Source organism: Corvus brachyrhynchos, unplaced genomic scaffold (assembly GCF_000691975.1).
Source record: "Corvus brachyrhynchos isolate BGI_N302 unplaced genomic scaffold, ASM69197v1 scaffold18, whole genome shotgun sequence".
Lineage (NCBI taxonomy): Eukaryota > Metazoa > Chordata > Aves > Passeriformes > Corvidae > Corvus > Corvus brachyrhynchos.
The window spans coordinates 5,612,858-5,639,763 of NW_008246064.1; the positions used below are offsets into that span (position 1 = coordinate 5,612,858).

A 26,906-nucleotide genomic window follows, 5' to 3' on the forward strand; every position below is an offset into this window, starting at 1 on the left:
AAGGAACCAGCTTTATTTGCAGCTAATAAAATTTAGGTTTGACATAAGGAAAAACTTTCTAGATAAGAGGGTGATGCAGTAAAGCCAGGCAGGGAGTGGACGGGTCTTGTTAAAATTCACAAGGGTATTTTATTTTAATGAGCATAGAAAGAATAAAGATGTTTCTTCTGGGCTAACGCCTGGGACTGGGTTTCCACACGTTGAGAGTCCAACCATGTGGATGCACTTGCAAGGAACAGCTCTTGGCCTGCAAGCTCCAGAGCAGACACTCTCCTTTGTGACCAGCGTGTACAAACCCCAGCAGCTTGTGACTGATCTCTTTTTCTACATATTCCTGCAATTCAGATAAGCCATTGTGGAATACAAGGATCTGTATAAAATTTTAAAAATGCAGGAATAACCTTTCTCTTATGATTCCATTTCTGGCCCCACTGTATTTTTTCCCTGCAGGTTCATATGCTACATCTCTAATCCTTTGTCTGTAGATTTGGTGTGTGTGCACAGCCAGAGATATATACCCGATTGCTGTTAATCCTTTGAGTGTTTTTACATTATACAGCATATGTCCAGGGAAAGTTCTGTCATGTGCTTTAATGATACTCCCCGATCCTCCAGCAACACTCCTGGAAACAGAAAATCACACCATCCTGTTCCCATCCCAGGGAGTTCTCAGGCTGTGAATTGGGTTTTCTTCCACATCACAGAAGCAAAGAACTTCTGAATATTTTCAGAAGTTCAGTCTGATGTATTTGCAAACCTAGAAAAGAAATGGAAGGTTGGTCTAGAGGCTAGATATGGAGGAAGTCAGTACACAAAGGCCCCACACTGGGTCTTTGGACTTGCCTATGACCTCACAGGGGTTAAAATCTATGGCTGCAGCTGGTCAAAATGTTTTCCTGAGGCTTATGATAGAATGTGCCTTTTTGTCATGAAGTAAACTCTACCAGAGAATAAATATATTTGCTACTTTGAAGGTGGTGAGGCACTGGAACAGGCTGCCCAAAGAAGTTGTTGATGCCCCATTCCTGGAACTGTTCATGGCCAGGCTGTATGGAACTTGGAGCACCTGGAAGATGTCCCTGCCCATGGCAGGAGAGTTGGAATGAGGTGATCTTTCAGGACCCTCCCAATCCAAGCCTTTCTATGATTCTATGATTCTAATATTAATTGGCTTGGATTTTGAGTGTAACTTCAGGAATGAGTGCTTTGGATTTTCTGCTGCAGGGTTTTACTTTAGTTGCAAAATCTGTCAGATTTGTTTTACTTTAAATTCCCAGTATATGTGCTTAACCTTCATTGCACCTTGAGGTAATTTATCTGTAAATTAACACTAATCAAGAAACCTGAAGTCACGTGGGATGCTTCTTATATTTTGAAGATAAGTAATATTAAGCCTAAATCACATTTAAAGAGGATATTAATTGAAGTAGTAGAGCAGGACAAATCAGTAAAACAGAACAGCCAGTCAAACTGGGTTAAAGTTGCTTTGCTTTCTACAAAAGCAGAAAGCACACATGGAGTATTAATTACCATATTAATTAATATTTTTTACAGTTCTTTGCAGAATATAGGTGTCTACAGCATCTGTTGTGCAGAACCAAAAAATGGTCAGTCCTGTCTATTAAAATAAACTGAGAAGGGAAGCCATATGTCAGGAAGCTCCTCTGCTGGGGGCTTGCTGGGTCACAGGAGAACTCCTGGAGATGATTTGAGCCCACAGCTCCATGGTGAGGCTTCCAGCCGCTAACTCTTGGCAGTTCTGCAGGGGATTAGGATAACTGTGCTCCCAGGTCTTCCTGTTAGATCTGCGGCAACATGAAAGGTTTACTGGGATAGAAAGAGAAGACAGGAAAGGGTTGGAGGGAGGAGAGGGAGGACTCATCATCCTTGATGTAGATACTGCTGAACAACTGGACTTCAAAGACTCTGTTAGTCACCCCAGGCTCCACAAACAGTCAGTGGAGAGGAAAAAGAACTCAAGAAAGATATTTGTCTCAGGACAGGAAATGCCTGTTTCCCTGCTGCCTATATGTACGTGTAGGTACCTGGATACTGGTGAAGTTAGCTGAGGTGACCATGCATAGCCTATTGGGTATGGCAGTCTCCTGGGAGGAGAGATCCTGAGTTCTGGCCTCTGCTTCAAGGACTTCTGATGGAGTTTGTGCAGATTACAGGTCACATGGACACAAGCATTAGTGAATGCAGAGTGTCCCTTCTTCCTCCAGCTGAGGAGAGTGCATTATCCCAGCAGGTAGTGCATTATCCCAGGGGCTGAGGTACTGCTGAGGAAAGTAGGAAGTGCATATTTGAATGTCCTTTTACAGGAGAAGGAACTTGGTCCACGTGCTGCTTCCTGGAGAGTCCTTGGACCATTAAGCAACTGAAAGTGGGAACCACCTCCTGTACAGCCCCTGCTCTGTAAGACAGCAGCAGCTGCCATTACCTTCTGGGAGGAGGAAGACCTGCCAGGAGGTCTTGACATGACCCAGCAGCCTGGACAGACTGGTTGCTTCAGGGGGTTTAGGCTGAAGAGCAATTTCAGAGCCCCAATGGACTTGGAAGTGAGCTGAGTGCTGAACTTTCAGGCTTGTCAGGCCTCAGGCTCTACATAGGGAAGAGCACGAGACATCGCAGTTAAAAAGATTGGTTCTTCACTGTCCACACCTGACATCTGGGCAGAGCAAACCTGACATCTCTCACAAGGGTATCAAACCCAGCTCCTCTTGGCTTCCCCTGGGTTTCTGGCAGCCCTTGGATGATCCATGGTGGATCACAGGGATGGGGCACAGGCTGAAGGGCTCTGGGTGACAGCTGCTCCAGGGCACTGCTGTTTTTCCCAAGCCTTGCAGCACACCCCAGTAAAAGCCTTGCAAGCAGAAGGCTGTGCTGCAGACCAGTGGGAGGGAGAGCAGGAGGAGGAACAACACAACACATTACAGCCAGGGAAAAGGATTCTGCATCAGGGATTATGTAATTTTTGACATGTCCTACATATCACAATCCAGTACCAGGGAGCTCACGCTGTGCCCTGCCACGTTAGCAGGGTTCACTTTAGACAGTTACTGTTAAATGACATTCCTGTCCTTTCGGAGCTTCTCCAATTTCATGTGTACCACATCCTTCTGGGGCAGCTCCTCAGATCCCGCGTGCTGCGTGGCACCAGGCTGGAGCCACACACTGCATGTGCCCATGCCCAGGCAGTGCCAGGGGAAGCTGTTACCTTGTACTTCAGCTCCCTGCAGGAGGGAGGCTTATGGACGAGCCCTTCGCCCCACTGCAGGCCAGCACCCATTAGGACGTGGTTTGCATTTAACTGCACCTCCGGAATAGGAATCCTCATTTGGGAAGTAAAACCCTTTGGCACTGTTACCAGACCAAACCCATCCCTGCTAGCTTTATGGCCCCTGATGGCTTTTCCACATTTCACATGGGACTGAGCTCTCAAATGCATTTTACAAACTTGACCAACTCCCTCCAATATCTGCTGGGGTTCATTTTCCCACTGATATTTTGCTTATTCCAAATGAACTCCACACCTTTATCTTTTTTTCCCTCATTGTTTTTTTCTTTCAGCAGAGAAATGGGCAAGTGAAAGTGCATCACATGTACAGTCTGGGAAGAGCACAGAGGCAGCCAGGCAGCCATTGCGGGGGTTTGGCACCTTGCTCAGGAATGAGCACATGCAGGTAGAATGTTACTCCGCTGCTCCTGCTGAGCGCTCTGCAGTTCAGTCTCTGCTGAATCCCAAAGTCGAGCAAAAAGCAGCTGGTTAAGGTGGAATTTGAAAATCAGTCATAAGATAAACAGGTTGCAACATTAAGCACTCTCCAAGGGAAAAGCAGTGTGCAGCATATGTTCTTACTTTGGAAGATATTTAAAAAAAAAAAAAACAACTTTAATGGACTCTTCACTGGCTTATGGTAGCGGAGCTGTTAATTAATTAAATAACTATATGTGAATGGCATCCATTGGGAAAGAGCCTCACAGCTTCCAGATGCCAGTTATTGGCCCCATTACGGGCCTAAAACTATTACAGTAAATCATTACATGCTCCAAGATGAACTGGCACACTATTGCTGCGAGGAAGGATGGAGCTATTCTCACTTGTGCCATTTTGTGCCAGTTTTTATCTAGTGAGATTAATTAGTACTTTTAGAAGTGCAAGTCAGAGCTATAAAATATTAAAGGATATTCCATCAATGGAGTGGAGACCTGCTTAAGAAAGGCTTTTAAAACTTTTGGATGTTCACGGGTAGATAGGAGTTGAAAGAGATAATGAACAACATCTGATTTAGATTTTTTTTTTAAGAAAGGTCAGATTTATAGCTAGTGGGACTGCATGAAGCCTCCTTTATGTACTATGGGAATACTCAGAGGAGGACATTAAAGTTTATCACTGAAGTTCAGGTGCCAGGTAAGCAAACAGTTTCTCAGGCCAAAACCAATCATTTAAGGCAGTTATTCCAAAAAGAAAATAAACCAGAAAGTATTAAATAACCTTTTAGCCTGGGTCCCCTGCTGGGAGGGGAACATTTTCTGACATTGGATGGCAGCCTAGAATCTATGATCTGGCCTAGAAATGGCTTTTTTTTCTTCTTTTTTTAATTATTAAGCTATAAATTTTCACCCCAAATGACCACTACGGACCTTTCTGGTTTTTTTAGGCTGGGAGAGGGAAAACCACTGAGTCACCTACATCATCGCTTGCCCAGACAGAGCATCCTTTGAAAATCCTCTTGCCTGCTCTGTCTGTTCTGAAGCCCAAAAGCTGAGTACTGAAGAGGCACTTCAGGGACTGTTTATACAGTTTACCCAATAATTAGTTCTTAGAGACATTAATTCATGGATAGACACTTCCTCTGAGAAATTATTCCACAGCTGAAATTCCTCCCACAGCTGGATGAGGCAGGCTGAGCACATGGGGCTGGAGATTTTGCAGTCCCTCGGCCAGAGCTGGGGAGGAGCAGTGCCGAGGGACCTGCTGCTGACACTGTCCTCTTGCTCCAAGCCCTGCTCTGAACCATGTGCGAAATCTCTCGCCTGAACCTGAGTTCAAGCAGGGTTCAAGTGGGGCCAGAGAGACCAAGGGGGCTACAAGGAGCCACCTTTGCTGGTGCTGGTAACCAGCCCTCCCACACAGCCCTGCTGGGGCAGACTGAGAGATGCCATCACTGATAGGCCTCTGCTGCTTAACACAACAACCTGTTTGTCCAGAAGGACAGACAGGATCTCCCCCGGCTCAGTGGGAAAGCATCCCAGACTGTTCTGGAACAAAAAGCCTCCACACTGCCCCGGGACATGGACGAGGGGTGGCCATGGGGCTGTGGGTGAAATGCAGCTCTGCTGCTCAGCCACATCACATCCAGGTCAGCCTGGCTTGGAGGACAACATTCCTTCCCCACACCATGGTGTATAGGGGACAGGGTAAACCATGTGTCCAATAGGTCTTCAGCAAGGGTAGAAAAATCAGGTGTTGATTGCTTGGGGGAGAATCACAAGAGAATGGATATGTCAGGAAAACCAACCTCATCTCGCTGCTTCTCCTAAAGCAAAGGTAAGGCCACATTCACACAAATCCTACAGGGAAGTGGGACTTACTGTATGAGAAAAGCATGAGTGAGGGTTTGCTGACTAACTCCTAGTTAAAGGAAACAAATTGATTTATTATATGAGCATGACAAATTGAGACACCGATCTTCCAAGTCAGGCTGTGTGAGCAGCTCCCCGTGTCCACGTGGCTCTGATACAGCCCAGTAAGGCTGACAGCTGGGACGTGTAGTTGCCAAACTGGGAATATTGCTGGCTCGACTGCAGAAGGTTGGAAAGTTTGTGGTTATACTTTTCTGATGCGCCTGAGATTTGGGTAGGAGCCACGGGAGCTACGGCTCCTCTGCTGAGGCACAAGGACAGGCAGCTGCTTTGTCAGCCTTCCCCAGCGCGTGTGCTGGTAAGAAAGCACAGCCCTTTCTGTTTTTAAATGAAAACAAATTGCTTTCAGGACCTTGGATCTGAAGAGGGGAGTGTCATCATGTGTCCAACACAAACAAAAAACCGAGCTGAGCCAAGACCAGCCCAGTGCTTGTCTCCCATTCTCTGGCTGTAAACACAAGAGACTCCTCTTGGCTTGTGTGAGAGTGGGAGGGAATGCAATCACAAAGCAAAAAATGTTGTTTCTACTTGATAGTTTAACGTCATGTAGGCAGGAGTTGTGCTTTTCTACTGAGCACACTATTCTACTCCATGGAGTCTTTGAATGGCCTGTCCTTGTAGTAGAGGAAAATAAACTGAGAGAGGAAAAATACAGCTATATTTTTTCTGCAACACAGATACACTTTGTTGGATTTTTTCCTGAGTGCAACATATGTACCAAAAATACCAGTGTGGTCTTAATGCCATGAACACCATGACTGATGCATTTGGTGGGAAAGGGCTCCAAGTCACTGGGGCATGGAGAGTACAGGGGGATGGGGACAGAAGATGCTTAGATTGTGGATTTTGATCCAGAACAAGGTGGAAGGGAGTGCCAGTCACCACAGGCTGGGAACAGGACTGTGCTATGAGCCTGTGGATACCTCTACAGGCTTCAGAATCACAATGTGAGACAAAAGCCACTGTCAGCATGGCCTGATGTCCTTCTCCAGCCACCACCACCTGGCTCTGCCTCTGCATGTGCTTTCCTACACCACAGTATTTTTTTCATGCCCCATGTTCTGAGTAATTTGGGAAAGAAGTAGGAAAAAGAAAGAGAGCCATATATAATGATTGTAGAGTTAATGGTGGATTTCAAGTTCCTAGGTGGAGGAATAATGGATTAGTGTTGAAGTCTGGTTCAGTTATGTATGTTCTGGCAGACACAGCTGGAGGAAACCTTGAGGTGTAGATGAAAAGTCCATTTTCACTTTGTAAAGATGTATGCACAGCCTTAACTTTAAAGGTATAAATTTTCCCGTTGACTTCCCTGGAACTATTCATGCATTAAACATATGCATGAGCCTTTCTAGAAATAGGGAATATAAATGAGGCTACCAAAATAGTTAGCCAGAAATACTTTCTGTACAATGGAATAGAAAAATTTACAAGAGGTGTGCACATAGGAGCTCTTAGGAACAGATAAATGTAGGCCACACTGTTAAAGGACAGAGCACGTTGCTTGTGTACGAGGGTGTTTCCAGCTACCTATAGAGCAGACTGGAGTGCAGTTTGCATTCGTTACGTTAATTAAGCAATTTACTGGAATTTAGCATGTGGCAGATTGGCAGGAGGCAAGTTTAACTTGGGTTGTGTGGCTGAGATCCTTTCATTGCGTTGACAACCTCAAGTCCTGCCAACAGAGAAGCACACTCAGTGCATTTCTGCTGGTGGCTTCTGTGCTACGTCCAACTTAAACAATTCCATTGGGGCCTGACAAAGGGAATGGATAAAAATGAAAAGGACCTACATTACTTGAGCAGTCTGTTGTGGGCAAGATATCCTGAGTCTGTTCATAAGTAATGAATTTTCATTCAAGGAGTAGCTTCCCTGGGCTAGCAAGAATTCTGTTAGCTATTAGCCCATAATTATATTTTTAATATTCACACGGGAAATGTTTCTATTTTTAATGTCTGTAGCTGTTTCTTCACATTGTTTTTCTTGATAGGTTTATTGTCTAGGTTATGTTGTAGTCATCAGCATTTAAATCTATAGGTTGTTCTGGAGTTACCATGGCCTCTTTGGGAATGTCAGCTACACAAACTTCCAGCAAATAAGCAATATTGAGACTTGAACTTGTGGTTGGAGAACAACATGAACCCAGCCTACACCACTATCAAAACCACTTGTTTGGCGAAGCTGCCCTATACCCAAGCCTTTTAGACCTGTGTTTGTTAAACCACCTTAAAACAGACCTTTAAGTTTTGCTGTTTTATGGCAGAAGCCTGGGCAAGTCACATCCTCAACCATCTTCTATGTTTCCTTTGATGAATTAAAAATGAATACTTGAACAAGACCATCAACTAGAAGTCTGCAAAAAAGCAATTCCTTATTCAGGAGTACTTAAGGCTTTTATGCAGTTTCACAGGATTGGGGGAGTTTGGGTCTTTGTATCAAGACTACACTCTGACCTCTCTTTTCTTGGGTATTCAAAACCTAGTGTCACCCTGCCCAGGATTATCTGGATTTGCTTTTGCATATCAAGACCAATGAACTGGTTAGAAGGAAAGCTGTGGGGAAACAAGGCAAATCCAAAATGAGATGAGGCTCCAGTCTCTACTCCAGTTTCCACTTGTATTTATTCTGGTTTCCAGCAGGCTTCTTTTGGCTAAGACAGATTTACTGCTTGAGCTTTGGCACAGTGTTTCAGACAGGGAGGAGATCTGGGACAGGAGACCACAGTGTAAGAAAATGTACCTCCCATTCAGTTTTCATTAGACAAAAGGATTTCTCCATTACCTTTGAATGTCCTCTTTCGTGCCATGATGGCTTTGCAAGATGAAATGCCTTCTGTTCTATGTGTTGCTGTTGTTCACAAGAACTCTGGAGGCAGCTAAATACATGTTTTTGTCTGTGTATGAATTAATATTTTAGTGTTAGTACATCCTACCCCATAATTATACTGAATTGGTTTTGGAGAGTCTGAAAGCCTACCTGCTTCCCAAAAATAATGGTTTTGGCTTCAAATAAATGACAGGACAACAGTGACACTGAAATCATCCAGAGCAGAGAGTAGCCAGGACCAATTTTACATACTGGGAATTCAGCAGGTTTTGAACTTTTGCACTGGTATTTGATAATTTCTTATCATAACAGAAAGCACTTTTGTTTGTGTCACCTTTGTTGTCCTAGAAGCTAAACCTTGCTCTTGGAGAAAACAGGCTGTAGGATCAAAAGATCTGGAAAACCAGCCTTGTTATTCTGTGTCTGCATTTTTATAATCTTCAGGCTCTAATTCAGCTGTGCTGTACATGTAAAAGTGCAAATTCAGAAGGAATAGTTCAAAGTTTGACTTTTGGCTTTCAGATCCTGCAGAATTTTCTTCATATCCAGTGAATTCATTTAAACACCTGTCTGCAATCCTGCCTGCTCTGTGTTCTAGCACTCCCTCCTACTTTTCCTATTGTCTGTGGTATCTTTGATCAATCCATGAGTGGAACAACACTGTTAAGGGATGCACAGCCCAAACTGGAGTATAGTTTTAGTTCAAAAAATAAACCCAGAGAATGTCCTTTTCTTACCTTTGGGGTAGAATACCACACAAACTCTGTCTTACCAGAAAAGGAAGTATTGGGAAATTTTGTTTCCTAGAAGAGTTATTAGAAGCAGGAATAAAACCCAAACCAACATGAAAAAAAAAGCATGTTTTGTAATCTTGACACTCTGTTAAGCTGCTCTTTCTTGTTAATATTTGGTTCATAGCCAGCACTGCCATGAGGGTTGGGTAAAGTGTCACTGAGACTGCTGGATGCAACCTCTGTCCTTCATTCAGAGCAGGAAAATGACTTGAGCTTCTTTACAAAACAGAAGTGACTACAACACAAAACACAGGCACGAGATCCCACCAGAGCAGAGCCATGAGCAGAACTATGGAATTTGATCAGAATGCAAGAAAGGGTTTCCTTTAGTGGTGTCTGTACTCCGTGACACTGATTGGGAGTCACTGGCACCACATGCGGGCATTGTGCTGCTCTAGAGAGAAGCAGAGCCGGCTCTCCCTGTGCCAGGAAGGATGCCAGGAGCAGTGCCCTGGTCCAGGAGCCATGCTGGACCTCCCAGCAGGTGTCTCCAGGTGATTCTCCTTTGGGCTGTGCTGCAGTGCTCAGTCACAGGGGTGAATTACTGACACTGGTGTGAGCTGATCTGCAACCAGCAAAGACCTGAGAATGTCAGAAATTCCCCTTTCCATCACTGAGAAAGGTTGATTTGCTACTGTGGCATGGTAAAAATCAGGCATATTAGGATTGCCCTTCTGAGTCCAGGGGGTCTCACTGACTCCTCTGCTGTGGTGGGAGATGGAATCTTTCCTGAGCATCCAGCAGCCAGCAGTGGATCATGGATACTCTCTGGCAGGCACCAGGCAGCTGAGGCCTGCCTGCCTCCAGCTAGCACTGACTGCTCCTTGATTTAACCACACCTGCGGGAGTGAAGGAAAGAGCTCAGCCAGTTGTTAGGATATGGACTTATGGAATCCCACAGGACATTTCCACAAAATTGACAACTGTGCTAGTAAGTACTTTTTTGTGTCTGCTCAAGGGACTGAAATGTCTAAGTTATTATCTGCAGCAGGGACTTCAGGCTTAATAGGCTCAGAGTGCTTGTGCAGGCCATACAATCAATGGGAAGGGGCATGTAGTGTCAGGCTGCAAGATTTGTTGTGAACAGGATTGCAGAATAATCATATTTGGAATGCTTCCATGGATTTTAAAGATGGTGAGTGAGCCCTTTCCTTTAACTACATGAGCTATTCAAATTCCTGGCTCCACTGGCTTCTGTAACTTCACTGCCTATGCAACTGGTCTATAGCATTTGCTTAGGGGATTCATAATTTTTTTTTAAAGCATCATTTTTTTCTGATGGGTGAAAATACAAGCATATTATAATTTCACAAAATTTTATTGTCAGAAAAGTGCCACTGATGCTTATGGTAATTGAAATGCAAGCAGTGGCAGTAGTATCACTGCAGAGACACTAAGTTAAGGCATTAAAATAAAGGATAAGGGAAAGTTCAGCCATGACCTTCTAAGTGAATGCTCCTCATCATGGGCAAGACTGCTCAGCAGGGTGGAGACACAGTGGCCTGCCACCAGCTTCCTGCTTCCCAGAAGGGGTTGAACTGTGTCCCATTTCCAGCTAGAAGAAGCTGTGACAGGAGCTTCCAGTGGCAGTATGTGCTGTTCCACCAGGGCATGTTGATAGGAATTTGGAGGAGCAAAACAGCAGCTCTGGTGGTGTCTCCTCTCCAGCCAGGTTTTCCTCTTCAAGGTGGCCGCAGGCTGCTCCTGAAACCCCGTGACCTTTTTAGAGTGTGCTGTTTCCAGCTAAGCCATTCTTTGCTATTATGGGCATTTTTCTACAGGCTCTGGAGAGAAATGGAGCCCTTGCCTGCCAACTTTTGTTGACCAAATGGCTCTCCTGTTTCCCATACTTTAGCAAAGCCTTGAGGAATTTCCCAAACAGCCTCCCCTCTTCTCAACCCCTTCCCCTCTCACTTCCCTCCTTATAGAGATAGTGGGATGGAGACAGAATTGTCAGTGATGGGAGTCTGAGATGTGCCTCAGAGACAGCACTGCCCACCACAGCATGGTCTTCTCTATCAGCAGTGTGAGAGTGTGCAGTACCTCTTAAGTCAAAATTCCTGTTCATCCCATCACAGGAGATGGAGAGTCTGTTCCTTGACCTTTGCCAAGCCACCTTTGAGGCCTTGACTTCTGTCTGCCACTGCAGGAACCTCACAGCCTTGCCTGGCCTCTTTTTGGAGCAATGGCCTAAAATCTTGTCTCTCTTATACTCAAACCCCAAGATTGCTTCTTTTTCCTATCTCCCCCACAGCTAGGAGGTCTTTAGCACAGGCCCAGCGAGATGTATGAGAAAGAAGCCTGGCAAAAGGTTTAAATTAACTCTAGTGGTTGTGCCAGCTCCTGCAGAATGAGTGCCAAGATCCAAACATGGCTGTTCACCAGCATTTGGCAAGGCGGTGACATCTTGTCACCGCTATCCTGGGGCACTGAGGCCCACACAGGTACAACGACCAGCTGGCTGGGGCAGGATGCAAAGCAGGGTGAGAAAGCACAGGGAAGAGTGCCAGGCTTTTCCAAAAGGAAGTCACAGCCCTGTTTCTTCAAAATCATCTACTCTAATGCGACATTACTCCAGACTGCCAGCAGAATCAAGCCTCCACAGCTATTTACCAGCTACACTGACGTGTCACACAGGTTCAAGCTTCCCTATCTGGGTAGCCCAGTCTGTGCTGGTAATAAAGAGTGTACATAAACTCTCAGCAAAGGAGAAAACTACTCACTTTCAGTGAAGCTTAGTCCTGCCACAGAAAGCTGCAAGAGTGCTTTGGAGCTAAGTGCTGACTGTTGGGAAGGTGCCTAGAGCTGGAGGGAAAAAACCCCCAACATAAAAGAGGAAGTCTGTTTTTACATTTAATTCCTCCTGGGTCCAGAAAAGCAGGGCTTTATATTTTCATTATAAATAAGCTATAAAGCATTTATACAGTGGAATCCATATGGCCAGGTGGGAACTACCTGCAGGTCATCTCTAGTCAACCTTCTCTTTGAAAGCATTACCATACTAGACACATCAGCGAACAGTTCATGGGTCCTTTTGTCGCATTCCACGTTATTCACAGCCCAGTGCCACTCTGCTGTCTTCTCTCACACAGAAGGATGGCCAGACCTTTGATTTCAGAGACTGCTGCAGGGCATCAGTTCTCCATCCAGATCATGCACATCCATTGTACTGATGCTCCTTTCCCTGTCTGAAAATTTTTTCCATTGCCAAAATCTTCCAAGTCCTTCCAGTGTTTCCCCCTTTCTGAAACACATGGGTCCTGTGTTACTCTGTAATTGTTGGACACCTTGCACTTGTCTGCAGCTTTTATACAGGTGAGAATTCACTGCAACTTCCTACACCAGCTGGAGTTTGGTGCTGTGGCACAGCTTTCTCCTGAGATGGGTGGTAAGTTTGGCCTATGGGTGGTAAGTTTGGCCTTGGTGATGGCAAAATGACATTGCCCATTGCCCCAGCGTGGTATCTACATATCAAAAGTACAGTTGAATAAAGAGGTTCAAGAGACGTTTTATAAGAGCAGCCACAGAAAAGTAAAAAGTCACGTTTCTCTTCAGACACAGTCCAAACCTGCAGTACAGCTGCCATCAAAGTGGTTATTTCTTCTTCCTTTGTCCATTACTCTCCAGCAAAAATACAACTGCAGGTATGTTTCCACAAGAGAACATTTATCTTCTGCCATTTCCAAACTCCAGGGAAAATTAAGCTTCTGAGATTAGTTATAGAAGAAAAAGGAAACTTGAATTTTATGTGCAAGTACAAACTTAAACCAAGCAAACTCTTATTTGTATTTTATTTGCTCTATAAAAAGTCTAGGAATACAAAGAACTTTTAACTGAATATAAAACTCAACATTTTCTTTCCATGTGTCCATAGAAATATTAGTTTAGTTGAAAATAAATATAAAACCTGCAAAATACCTTAATTTCGTTTTGCTAAGAAGCTCTCTCATTATGAAAAGGATGGAGGAAAGGGTGAACTAGTTCCTCTTTACTTCAAGCTTGCTGCTTTAATTCCATGTTGCATATGAAGCAACAAACAAAAATTCTAAGGAATGTAAAAAGTTCCTGTGCCTACAAAAGCCTTAATAATACCACCCTGAGCTGAAGAACAATGGCACTGACATGAAAGGATTTTCATTTCTAAGAAATACCTGGCTAAATCAGAGTTCAGGAATACAAGCATTCCATGCTCTTCTGCAGGGCTGATTTAGCACAGACGTACTAACCCGAAACGTGCTTCCTGCCTGGGAGACTGAGCTGCAGCAGCTCAGGGCACCCCAGGTGAGACACTGGGCTGGAGACAGGGCGGTACCTCAGGTCTAGGTGAAAGAGGAGAATCTGCATTAAACAGAGTATTCCAGGTATAATGCCACATTTCATACACTGTTCCTGGCTCACAAGGATCAATTGCAGTCTCCACTAACTACAATCGGTACAAAATTTTGCAAAAATTCTCCACTGAAGAAATGGCAAACCCCATTTTTAATACTCACAGAGCATTAAGGTACAAACAAAATTGCTGCTTCCCAGGTTCTTTATCAGTGCATCTTTCTGAGACTTGTATCCTAAAGGTTCATTTTCCCAAATGCCAGAGGATGAGGTCAGTGCACTCCCAGATTATGCACTGCCTATCCCTCCTGCAGTATTACAAGGATATGCAGATGCTCAGCACTTCAGAAATCCAGGCTTGCTATACAGCTAAAACAAATGTGCAGAGCATGAATATTACAATTACCAGAGAATTAAAAAAATCTGTCTGCATTCAAAGTAAAAATAAAACTGGGAAATTTCAAAATTTCCTGAGGTGCTCTTTTTGATCAACTAGAACTTTGGCTTCATTTTAGTTTAGGCATTTCTATAATAGTACAATGCAAAATACAAACTACATTGTGAATAATATAAAAGCTTTTTTTCCAGACGGGAATGCCAGAACATATCCATTGTTTTTTTCTCTCAAGCATATTCTTTAGCAAGTATGATTTTATGAAGAAGTTAATCATCAGTGGAGATGTATTCTCCAAATGGAAAGTGGGGCTGGTTTCTTTTTTTTCTAGTAGAAATTACATAGTCCTAGAATTTTCAGATTTTAAAGTGCTCTAGTTGTACTTGAATTTTCCCATTCTTTTTTACAAAAAAATCAAGAATGCCCTTTATGATTATTTGTAGTGGAAGTGTCTATTCATGGTGAACCATCTAACTTGGGTCCACTAGGCTGAATGGTTGTTGTATGTTTTTTCATGGATTTGTGTACTTATGCAGGTTTTGAAATAAAATACATATTGGTGCTGATGGATTAAAAAGCACAAATGAAATGACATTCTATAAAATCATCAGCTCTGGGGAGATGTCGAAAAGGCAAAGTTCACTTGTATCAAAGAACTGATGGCATGAAGAAGCAATCAGATGGAAGGTTTAAAATGAGAAGGGGAAAAAAGGAAGTGTTCTCATAGAAAGAATAATTAAACTGAACTCATGGTGAACAGACACGGTGGAACCCAAGAGGGTAACAGAACTATACACAGCTGTGATTCCAGACATACATTCAGCTTGAAAAAGCTGCTTCAGAAGTCAGGAAATTCAAAGGTAAGTGTCTCACAACAGTGGTTTTTAGGCATCTTCCTCAAAAAGATACTGAGTTAGATACTTCTTCTTAATATGCATTTTTGTTAATAATCTCTTCAATCTAAACTATAAAACGTGCTGTGCAACATGACTGAACAAACATCACTGTGAGAAATATTTCCCCCTTGTTTGAGTAATTTGAATTTGTAAGCTAATGTAAGTTTTTGTATTAAATAATGTACTGTGTGCAATTTTCTTTCTTGTAAAGCACTTTGAAGCTTTCAAAGGGCACTTCTAGGTTCATAAATAATGTGGTGTTCTTTGCCAGAACTGTAGGGCATTTCTCATAAGTTCTGAATCTTCTTTGCCAGAATTGCAACATGTGCATGCCAAATCCTGCACACAAATGTTCTACATGTGGCAAATACATATTGGTAAAGACCAGAGGCATGGCATTCCTCGATTTCTTAGAGAGAGTGGGGAAGGAAAAGAAGTGGGAAGGAATAATGAGGGACAGCAGAGAAAAAAAAGTCTGTGCATGATTAAAAAAAACGCCTAACAACAAAAAAAACAACCTCCACTCCCAAAACATCCCCTAACTTGCACTTAATTATTTTCAAAAACTAAACTGTTCGCTGCATGCAGCACAAACTCACACATATCCTGCACTGGGTCTTTACTTTTCCTTCAGTCATCAAAATCAGGCCTGTATTTCTTTAAAAGATGGAAGATTCTTCAATGCCAGCTGTTTGTAAGGGTCAGAACACCTGCAATCCCTGCTCCTCTGAGCACTTGCTAATGTAAATGGAGAGGTTGAGAGCTTGGAGAAGCAGCACAGTCAGGATCACCACTATTTAATAGGCTGTGAAAATGAATTCTCTTCTTCAGGCAAAATCGTGACTGCATTTCTTATGCCCAAGGCTACAGGGAATAAACCAAGGCCAATGTTTATAAAGAGTGAACTCTGGCCTTTTTGCAACCTCTGCCACAGACAAGCAGACTCCTACTTCTGGAGTGTGGAAGAGGAGTAGTTTAAAGCAGCAAGACTCAGAAATTCCAACAGGCATTTGGCCACATCGGTTAGATTGCTGAAGGATACCCTAAGTTTAATGTGTCTTTGGTTACCATTTTCTTGATTAGGCACACACAAGTAATGTCAACATTCCTCTATTGTTTGGACTGAACTGCTGAAGTAATTCAAAACTTTTACCATTCCCCGCCCTTCACTGAATTTTAAGAAAATGGTGACAACAATTATTAATCACCCAGCAACAACCAGCTAGTTGAAAAGTTACTAAAAGGTACTTAGACCTAATCAGGCCTTAAGCACCAGGATTTGCTAAATGTTTACCAAATAAACTGATGTTAAAACTGAACTCCACATTCTGCAATGCTAAATGAACGTTTTACTATCTGGTTTCTTTTGAGGTGGCAAGAAACTACAGTAAAACCTTTACTGTTGCCAGAATTACACTGCTTAGAGAAAAATATCCTGTGGGTTACCATTTGCTGCCATGATTTACAGAGATATGGTCTGTAGTCTGTATCAGTTTCATGTGGAATTTTTAAAGGTAAAAAGCTTTCTGCAGAGTTTGCAGATTTCTGCATTAGTGTCTGTGTTGTTGCAAAGAGGATCAAGTGGTGCTGTGTCACAAGCTTTTCAAGGAAGTTAGCACATTTCTTCAGGTTCATCTCCTGCAAGGTAAGACTCTCCCCTCCGTTGCTTCTGTCTATCCAATAAAACGCTGATAAACTGTCTAAGAGCAAAACACAGAGCGAGGGGTGAGCGCAGAATAGGTTTTCTAGAGAGTAGAGAGTGAGGAGTAACTGAGTGCTACTATTGCAGCTCACAAGGAAAAGCCTTCCCAGGCATTGCTTTATCGTTTCTTCTGTCCCTTGTGCCAGTCTGTTCTCAAGAACAGTGACCAGCCGGAGCATATCGAAATGGTAATCTGTGTCAACAAACATGACTTCTACTTCCAGTCCTCCTTCTGCTTTGGGAATGATGCAGCGAGCTATTAGGTGATAAAGCATTTCTGTTTTTCCTGTCCCTTCTGGGCCATGGAATTCAATAACATCTCCTGTTCAAAAACAAAGCAGCATGTTGTCAGGTAAGAGCATTTACAGCCCAGTGTCAGTTTTCAGTGTTTTCTGAACCAACACTCACTATTCCATAAACTGAAAAATGCATTTTAGAGAGTTTGATATTAAAAAAAAACCCATTTAAATCCTGGTTAGCATCTACCAAGAGGTATTTCAATTTTCAAGAAAGGCCTCTAAAGTGAAGTTAATCAGCTGTGAGCAAAGGTTGTAAACCTCTGCCAGCAGCATCTAAGAGACTTCTATCAATAAAAGGTTGACAACTGGATTTCATCTGTATCACTACAGGCAGATGAAGGCAGAAGAGGAAGCTGCTCCACAAAAGCGGCTAAGAAACCATCTACATTATGCACACACAATTAAGAAATAACAAAGTAGAGGACAAAACAAAAAAAATCTGACATATTAGAGGTCATGTCACATAGATGTCACATGCTGCATGTCACAAGATTCCTACAGGAGTCTGTGACTGGTGAAGAGAACACCACTAAGTTTATTTAGCACTTTTATTCTACTGTGGTGATAATAATGTGAAACTGCCTCTTTTGACAAGGGAGACTCAGGGATTCCTTCAACTCCAGGCAATGCCTCTGTCTGAAGCAAAGGATCTCTGTTCATAAAAGGATTCAGCCTAATTACCTCATCCATGTGGGTCATAAAATACATATCATAAAAATTTAAAATGTTAATTAAAAACAGCATTACGCTTCATTAGGAAACCAGTTTTTTTGTTGAATGTGAATGCAAGATACTCTAAAGCCTTATCCAAAGTCCTCTGATTTCTTGTATCAGAGCAAGACTCTAAAAAAAGTTGATTTATAAGCAGTTCTTTATAAATTTCTAATTTGGGGAACTGGATTATTTATTGATGAGATTTTGGATTTCAGGCAGAAGGGTAAATACACACAGTAAGGACAATCACACAACTGTAATTGTAGGAAGGTAAGAGACTTCCACGGCCTTGGCAAGTGCAAATGGCGTTACAGCTTTCCATAGGGGGATGCGAGAGTAGAGAATTAACTGCAACTTTCCTTAAACATGTTCGTGCCTGCCCGAGTTAACAGGGTTTTTCAAGTCACTGCTCAGCTTCCAGAGGATGTCCTCATTCACAAGTGCCTATAATGTCAAGCTTGGGATGGGGGGAGGAGGATGGTAGGGAAGAAACCAAGCTCTTCTCCCTTTGCAAGTGTTAAAAGCAATTTACACCTGATGTGACAAGTCTGTCCATTTCAGTGACACCCAGAAATACCATTTCTATGAATTTCTGATACTTTGAAATTTATTAAAAAGCTTGACTGCCTCCCAAGCCCTTACTAAGCTGTTCTGAATGGCCCCCTCGCTTCTGAGAGGAAAAATGACTACATTTCCTGGGACATAAGTTTTTATTTTCTCTTCCTGTCCAGAGGTCGCAGTGTCCAACTCTTGACACTTGCAGCCAGTGGCTCTGCTGTCACACAGCCTGTGCCAGAGATATAACCACACCCTGGCAGGGTGAGATACCAGCTTGGAAGAACTACCCGAAATGTGCTGGGTAGGTCATTCCCTCATATTTTGTCTCTTGAAACATTTTAGAACAATTGCGTAAGGCAGCTCTTGTTAAGGAACGAAGTGTATCTTTTGTCACTGGCTGTGGCACAAAACTTCTGCCACCCTGACTGGCATTTCTGAATCCAGACCAGTAACTGAGTGGGCTCAACAGGCAATACAGACTGCTTCACCTGCCTTTACAGCAAAATATGACCTGTTTGATTCAAAAATTATTCTGGGAAATAAATGCTTCACTTTTACCATTTGAAGACATTCTAGCAGGATATCTGTGTGCTGGAGAATAACACTGGATGAGGTTTTTTTATTGGCAGAACTAATAAAACTTATTTAAGTAAAAATTCTAAGTTGAATGACAAAAATCATTCTCAGAGGTTTTTATGGTGGTGGTTTATGAATGTTCATAGTAAGACAGCCAAGCACCCCTCAGAGTTTGTTCAACACTGCTGAAGGAGATACACAGCTGCCTTGTAGTTTGACCAAGACACTTGAGTTACTCTGAAAACATTAACAGCTTGGACTGCAAGAAAACCTCAAGAGAGCTGGGGATTTCTGTGCCTTCCTGATTATCCAAGAGGCTGCCCACAAGAAGAACGGGTGCAAAACAGGAGCCATTTATAGCAACATCTATAAATGTAGGGTTTCATTGAATTAGCAACCAGGCTGTTACAGTAAGATAAGAGGGGAAATTCATTTCTCTGGATCAGAGAGGACAAACCATGACACAGCAAAGGAGGAAGGGAGGCCAGCAACATTTTCAAGAAGCCTCTGACACCCTGACAATAGGTCACAGAAGAAACTGAGTGATCAGGACTAGCATCATCCATTAATGTCAAAACAACTTTGAAAAGAGGATTAGTAAAAAGATACTGTCACAGGATGAGAACAGCCTGAGAGGGAGAGCAGGAACAGACATTTTAACATGGAAGAAAGTTAATGGGAATTTTTTCTATTAGAATTAGTGTTGGCAGATGTTAAACATATCAGTAGATGAATGTTCCATTAGCTTGGCAAAACATGCAGAAGACAAACTAATTGGGTTAATAAAGACTTAAGTTTGTGAAGATTTAACAGATGGAGATGGATGAGCAGAGTGATTTCACATGAAATTCGGCACTGGTGAATTCAAGAAGTAGGTTTTAAGGAGTCCCCCAACACACTGCCTGGCTCAGGGCAGCTTGAATTGGCCCATTATGGACAGACTAAAGAGAACAATAGTCCTGCTATGAATGTGCAGACTGGTTCAACTAAATGATGCTGCAGAAATGTAAATATTTATGTAAGATTAACATATTTTTAGCTGAAACATTGTGCTCAGTCCTGGTCACCAATTTGGTGTTATCTTTTGAAAGAGAAGAACCTTATTTTCGTCTGTAATCAATCCACCAGCAAATGCTGGTTAAACTATTTTCTGACACTGCAGATACAAACAAGCTGTTGGAATACTCAGCAATAACTTTGTGTGTTTCACATTGTAGGCTACCTTGAAGTTCCTGGGCTGGCCATTTTGTGCAGAAGCTGTCACTAATATTTATACCATTTATAAGTGAAGTTGAAAGGCCTTATATTTATTCCAAGTTAATGCTGGGTGTCATGCTATTGCTGAACATCAGAGCATTGCACTGACACCCACACCTTCATGCCAGTGGCACAGGGGAAATATGACTGGCAATAGTGGAAGATTATTTAATGCTTGTGTCACTTTTGCTCCATTCCAGAAGAGCTTAAATGGTATGTAATTAATGTACTTATGTGTTCTTAAATATGCGAGTCCATCATAATTAGAAGCAGTGGTTAGAATATCACATTAATACCTATATTACCTCTCCCTATTTTACAGTACCCCGACATGCAAGTCATGAACACTTAACTAAAATGTAACCTTTGGATAGTTTATTGAGACTTCATATATTTGTTTGGTTTAAATACCATCAGAAAAAAAGAATAATTTAGGTCTTTGCATTGCTTTAATCACAGCATTTTAGATGAAGCACTGTTCAGTATGGACTTCATGGGCAACATTACAGAATTCCACAGTGACACACTAAAAGTCAAGCTCATGACAAATGGAGAGGTAGGCCTTCAACAGGGATTTCAGACTGAATAATGAGAACACACATCAAAATAACACACGGGCTCACATGAATGCTGTGGTATTAAAAGACAAAGCAAAAACATAATAAAAGGTGAAGTCCATTTATATATATACAGCTAAAGAGCTGTGCTAATATGTTAGGCAGCTTCATTAATGTCAGCCAAAAAGCATGACCAATATGGGTAATAATTGATACCATTTGTTGAAACCAGAAGAAAAATACACAGGCTTCAAAAGCTCAATGACTGTTGGCACTCTTTGGCACCAGTGATGAATTTTACAAGGTTTTCAGCCATCTTAGAACTGAGGTTCTGGAACACTCTTTGGACAGACATGAACAACCTATAAAGCTTTAAGAGCAAAGCAGATAATTTGACATAAAATTATGTAATGCTATGGACTGCAGCAAGGGCAGTTAGTGATCCCCAAGAAAACTTCTTAAAGTCTGTTTGACCAGCACATAACCAGTTTAGTCTCAAACAGTGCATAAAGTTGACTAAAAAATAACAAACATCCAGACTAAAAGATCAGCATTTTATATTTATGTTTTGAAAAAAATACAGTAATATCTCATCTTCTAAAAAATTAAGAATTTGAGAGCCCTGTGAAGCATACACCAATTTCACTCCTGGCCCTTAATTCTTCTAGTGAGTAACACAGCCATTCAGAATTGAGAGTATTTAAATATTCCTCTATGCTCTGCTTGCACTGGCTTTAGCAGTATTTCTCCACCCTTTATCTTTGTTATGTCACATTGGAAACTTCCAGGGCAGGAATCATGTACTGCTAAAGCCCACATGCGTTCTCAAGCGCTGCAAAACAATACACAAAGAGTCTCACAGTGACTGCATTTGTAGACTAAGCATCATCTCTCATCCAATTATCCTGATTCTTTTTATTGCTTTTTCTGCTATTTCTTCTGAACCTTCTGTATTTGTGGGGATTAAAACTGCAGATAAGCGTGCTGCTAACCACTGAAGCCCTATACTTGCCCTATGAAATCCACTCATTCATACCTAAATTCCACAGCAGTACCTCACCAGTTGATCCTTACAGTTTGCCACTCATATGCCTATTTTCATACATATTTTTAGTCTTCTGTAATCAGAGTTCTCTCTTCCATTGTGAAATTAATGAAATTTCACACAATCTGGAAAATAAGTCTGACTTCCTGAATAGTGTGTTAATTTCTGTTTAGTTCAGTAATTTCTTTCATTAAAATATCCAACCTTGATCTTAAAATTTCTTGGTGTCATTGGGAGGTTACCTGATTTCTCCAATCTTAAATTCAGGTTCATTCACTGAAGGTCTCTATGAGCCATGTTGATCCTGACATTGTGAACTCATTCAACTAATTAGTACCTATTTCCATAATGGAATTGTTTATGAAGTTCTATCTAAGTATAATTAGGATTTTTCAGGCCAAGACTGAATGGCTTGATTACTTGGCTTTATTGAAAAATACTGTTTGCTCGTGCCCCTTACCCTAACTTACCCAGACAACTCCATATCACTGAACTCTTTGCTATTTACTGAACCTCACGTTCTTTGCAAATTTCTGCAGTTATGACTTTGTGGTGGTTGTCTAGACCACTGATTAAAACCAAAGAGGTTTAATGACAGACTCTAGAACAAACTGCTGTAAAACTATTAGACACTGACCAACGTGCTTGGTATTTACTCACACCTGTGTTTTGATATGCATAAAGTAGATTTTAAGGCCTATTAAACAATGTTTGGAATGGTGACTTTGTATTATTCCATTTTATCTAGTTTGCATAGCTACATCAACAATTAAAACTCTGATCTAGGGCAAAATAATTTACTTGTATACGTATCTCTGTTACATTGCTCTGAGAATACTTTTACATGGATATTTTTCGATTAGTGGGATAAAGACATTTTTACCATGGACAGGAGATCCTTCCTCAGCAAACAGATAAGGTTCGAGATTCTTCAGAGAACTTCTGCCCTCAAGTCGTGCAAGCAGCTTTTAAAGAAAAGATAAAGAGCCATGCTGTCAACTGAAAATAATGGACCTTGGGAAACAAATTTAAAGGATTCTAAGAACTGACGGTTTTCCATGACAGTCCTATCGAGAGATTAGCCTGATTTTAAAGATGTTTTCATAAATACATATGGAAATGTATAGTCTGTACTACAGCAACAGAAGGTTCTAGCCTTACAAACAATGAGCACACAGATTCAGTGGCAATGAGGACTGGATATATGAGGAGAAGTAAAGCTTAAAAAGCAAAGGCTGCTCAGGTACATTACTGAGAGGAACTGCCTCCGGTACACTGCAGTGCTGCCCATTCCAAAGAAAAAAGGGAAAGAACATCATTTGTAACAACCATCACCTCCAAAAAAAATACTGGCTGAGACGTGAAACCTTACCCATCATCAATCCCTCGAGTCAGCCTCTCTGAGCATTTATAAGTAAAACCATGTGCATTTCACCTGAAAAGTTACACAGGACTCCTCTGGGCTACAATCCTACTATATCATAGTTACTTGTTCAAACAGAGTATGGATTAAGAATGTTCAAAAGTAATTAGTCACCAGTGGCTCTGCAAGAACCTTTCTAAAGCAAGCTTGAATTTGTTAAGCAAGTTCTCCAAAGCCCCTTGTAAACTAAGTCCATTGTAAAACTAATTAGTTCAAAGATCACGGACAGTTTCTTAAATTGAGAGGTATTTGCATAGCAAGTGGGTAGGTATTCACAAAACCTGTGTTAGTAGTAGTTCTGGCACACTGTGTAAAGCAAGAATGAACATTTCCCTGGTACTAGAGCTGTTATTCCCTACATGTATTAGCACACATGGGAAAGGACATTATTGGGATGCTCAGTGTCACCAGAGCACGTACCCTGGTGCCAAATACTACCTTCTCCAAGGCACCCAGCTGTCATTTAAAGATCTGAACAAAACAAATCCTGTTCAGTTTTATCCCATCCTCAAGACCAAATGAGCAGTGAGCACACACCTTCAAACAACTGCTGCCTTCTCTTGCTTTCCTCCTTGCTACATCCATGAGCAACATTTGCTCTGAATTGTCTTAAAAGTTCTTTGAACAGTTGTGTGTGTGTGTTTGCCTTTAACAGTAAAATAAAACTCCATTAAATGGCCCTGAATTTATTTCAAGTGGTCACAATGGGAATCTAAGTGTGACATTACCATTGACATTTTAAGAGTCCCTTCCATTAACAAAATGTCAGTGTGTTTGCCTTGGCCTCTTCACACGTATCCAGGAGAGTTTTCTGACTTGTCCTCTGAAGGGCCAGAGTAACACTTGAATTGACCTGGCTCTGGATCACCAGATCCTCCTGTTACACTTCACACATTTGTGCAGCACAGAAAACACAGAGTGAACTCTTGGAAACCAGCAGGGTTTCATGATCTGGACAAAGCAAAAATCCAGATGGACATATGTACACAAGAATACAGGAACGTAACTTGGGGTACATAAACCAGCAGCTCTCAACTACCAACAGGGCCTTGGCACACCCTACATGTGCAGCTCTTCTGTGCAAGCAGCTGCCAGGGCCTGGCCCTGGCCCCCAGCAAGGGGAGGGACCACAAATCTCTCACCTCTTCATTGGCAGTGGAAGTTGAGAGAAAGAGGAAAACCACCACAGGCTGCTGCTTTCTGATGCTCTTCACTTCTTAGCAGAGGAAGCACCACTGTGGCACTCAGGGATAACAGGGGCTCAATGACGGGTGCTGCTGGGGCCAGCAGTCACAACTACTGCTGGCCTAAACACATTTCTGCAGCCTCCTGCTCCTAAATTAACTTGTACATTAATAAATACATCCTCTGCAGTTAATTTTTTGTGGAAACCATGAGCTGCTGTCTCCTCTTAGACTATTAACTCTTTAAGTTTACTGTGAGAGCTTTGGAAACACACAGTAGATTGATTGCTATCGTTTAAATATGAATCTGCAGTTATTTAAATGACAAGTTTATATATTAATTTTAAATAACTACAGGTGCTTTCTCTGAGCACTGCTCATGTAGGTAATTTATGGTAATTTGCTGATGATAGCGCACCTGTGTTTTTATCAAGCTTGTATTTACTTCCGAGTTCTGAAGCAGAATCTCCAAAGGCACTTGCCTCATTAGTGCCATGCTGGGAGCAACGGGGTTCCTGGCAGAAACAGCCAACAATTTTCCTTCAACTCTCACAAAGGTTTGTCCACACTGCAGCAGAAGTGATGGAATCAAAGATGAGATGAGACACTACACAGGCATCCCTCCCCTCCGCCCACATTACAGACATGGACAATATGGGCTGTTCCAAATGGAGCAAGAGCCACCTTGGCTCTGTTCCAGGGGAGGCATTTCCATTTTGCCTTCTCACACGTTCTTCTGGAAAATGAGAGGGGGAGAAATCTACAGCATGTGAAGGGAAATCTGAAAGGTGAATGTCAGGTGTCCCAAGCTTTGTCACAGACAGGGTACAGAATACAGCAGTACAGCACCACTGGAGAGAACCTTGGAGTGGGAAGAGCTTAGAAAAAAATCCTAAGTCCATTTCAAATCCCATATTAACAGACTTCAGATTCTATAATTGAACTGTAGGTGCTCATTTCTTCCTCCATAAGCCTCTCTTTATCTTCTTTTACAGAAAACACCACCTTTTAGCAACCTGCTAGTCGTAGGTCCTCACTCTTAGGTGTTCTTTGAAAATGTAATTATGCCAGCAAGAAACTGCACAGATGTGCAGTTACACGAAGAGAACAAGCTGTACAGCAAAAGCTCAGCAGCAGCTGGGTTAAATGTCATTAATTGCAAAGCTGATGGGACTCAAATATTTTAACTATGCCTTTTATAATTTATCGTCCTTTTTATAAACAAATACGTATATGGACAGTTCCACTGACTAATGCAAGATGTGCTCATACTCTGTTGGGTTCAAGAGAGCTGTGCATCAATGGAAGCACACATGTAGGTCTTGTCAGCAATGAGAGATTACTTCATTAAAATGTTAAAGAAATTCAAATTAAATACTCCAGCTCTGTTAGACGCTGTGAGCTAACCTACAGGCTATTTACACATACAAACCTATCTCAAGTACTAGACAAAATTTAATTCTCAACCACTATAACCGCTCTGACTGAACTTTCGTAAACTTTGGGCATGAAGACGTATGCAAGCTATTTGTCATTACTTTTATTGTGATATAAGCTGTTTTGCAAGAAGCTCTAATCTGTTGTATTAATTACATTCAATAATAAAAGTATAACACTGCAGTCTCAGTGTAACTCAGTAAAATCTGACTTTACGCATGAGGCTATTTGAGGAAGTATTGGTTTAAATTAAGTGTTTTCTGTTTCAGGCGCTTTTACAATTTTTTTTCCAGACACTGTATTCATACATTGACCTCTCTTAACCCATTGGTTGTCAACCCCTCCCTTGTTCCAGGCTGGATATCCATCCACTGCAGGCAGTTGATGCCATGTGCATTCCCTGTTCGCACTACTCATGTGGACAAATAAATGCATTTACCCCTTGGACACACAGTACATCTCATGCCCTTAATTCGTGTCTATTTGCTGATAGTGGACATCTGGTTCTAATTTTTCTTTTTTTAAGTGCCAAAAGGGCTTAAAAGCTCAAGTCCCCCTAAAAGCCACGCAGAGCTTTAACAACAAATAAATTTTATCACACATATGTTTTATGTGAACTATTCAGCATATTCTGGTACAGTTCCACACAATCTCCACGCAATTAAGTTGCTGATTGCAAGTGGAAGTTTCTCACAAATAAACCACCCAGAAGGGACAAAACCCCCTAATACAACAACACAACAAAACTCGGAAACTCAAACCTCTTTTCTCCTAAAGAGGAGGAAAGCAATTCCACCTTACATACTGTTTATTTATAGAATCGTAAAGTCGGAAGAGACCTCTAAGATGATAATAGTTCGAACCTTTAAATCAAACCTTCCCCACAAGTATTTTTCTTCAGGCATCCCCTCCAACACTTGGGAAGGGAGCGCGAAGGAAGTATTTATAAAACAATTACCGAGACAAATCAAGCAATCTCCCCCCGTGCTGCAAGAAGCGCCCAGGGCAGGAGCCCACCCGCATCCCGACACAAAGGCAGGACAGGGACCCGCGGTCCCCTGACCCCTCCGGGACCCGCAGGAAATCCACCGAGACAGCCTCCGCGGCGTTTCGGGGGGTGGAACTCCCTCCGTCCCTCCCACACCGCCCCCTCAGGAGGCCCCGAGGGGGCTCTCCCGCGCCCGCCCCGTGGCGGTGACGGAGGGAGGCTCGGCGCTCCTCTTCCCCCCCGGCTGCGGCCTCGCCCAGCGCTCCCCGCCCGTGTGCCCG

The 26,906-nt window shown here is 42.3% G+C and overlaps 1 protein-coding gene across 3 annotated transcripts; it reads right to left on the reverse strand.

Annotated features, from left to right (window-relative positions):
- Positions 1-7,661: 7,661 nt before the first annotated feature.
- Positions 7,662-25,190, reverse strand: XRCC2 (X-ray repair cross complementing 2). 3 transcript variants are annotated; one of them, XR_001866023.1, is made up of 4 exons: positions 24,619-25,190; positions 22,477-22,558; positions 13,493-16,909; positions 7,662-12,973 (listed from the first exon to the last, which is right to left on the reverse strand). XR_001866023.1 is itself a non-coding variant. In XM_008643171.2 (3 exons), the coding sequence occupies exons 1-3, from the start codon at positions 24,694-24,696 to the stop codon at positions 16,194-16,196; spliced, it is 876 nt and encodes a 291-aa protein (XP_008641393.1). In that variant the 5' UTR covers positions 24,697-25,190; the 3' UTR covers positions 7,662-16,193. The 3 variants fall into 3 exon arrangements, 1 of the variants encoding a protein (XP_008641393.1); XR_001866022.1 differs by having other exon boundaries at positions 13,418-16,909; XM_008643171.2 differs by having other exon boundaries at positions 7,662-16,909.
- Positions 25,191-26,906: the final 1,716 nt, after the last annotated feature.

Bases quoted from the DNA above. Each gene is read 5' to 3' on its own strand.
- XRCC2 (XM_008643171.2), bottom strand. From the start codon at position 24,696: ATGGCACTAATGAGGCAAGTGCCTTTGGAGATTCTGCTTCAGAACTCG. The intron at 22,559-24,618 runs GTGCGCTATCAT...TTTCTTTAAAAG, and splicing joins CAAGCTTGATAAAAACACAG to CTGCTTGCACGACTTGAGGG. The intron at 16,910-22,476 runs GTAAAAATGTCT...GTTTTTGAACAG, and splicing joins GGAAGGATCTCCTGTCCATG to GAGATGTTATTGAATTCCAT.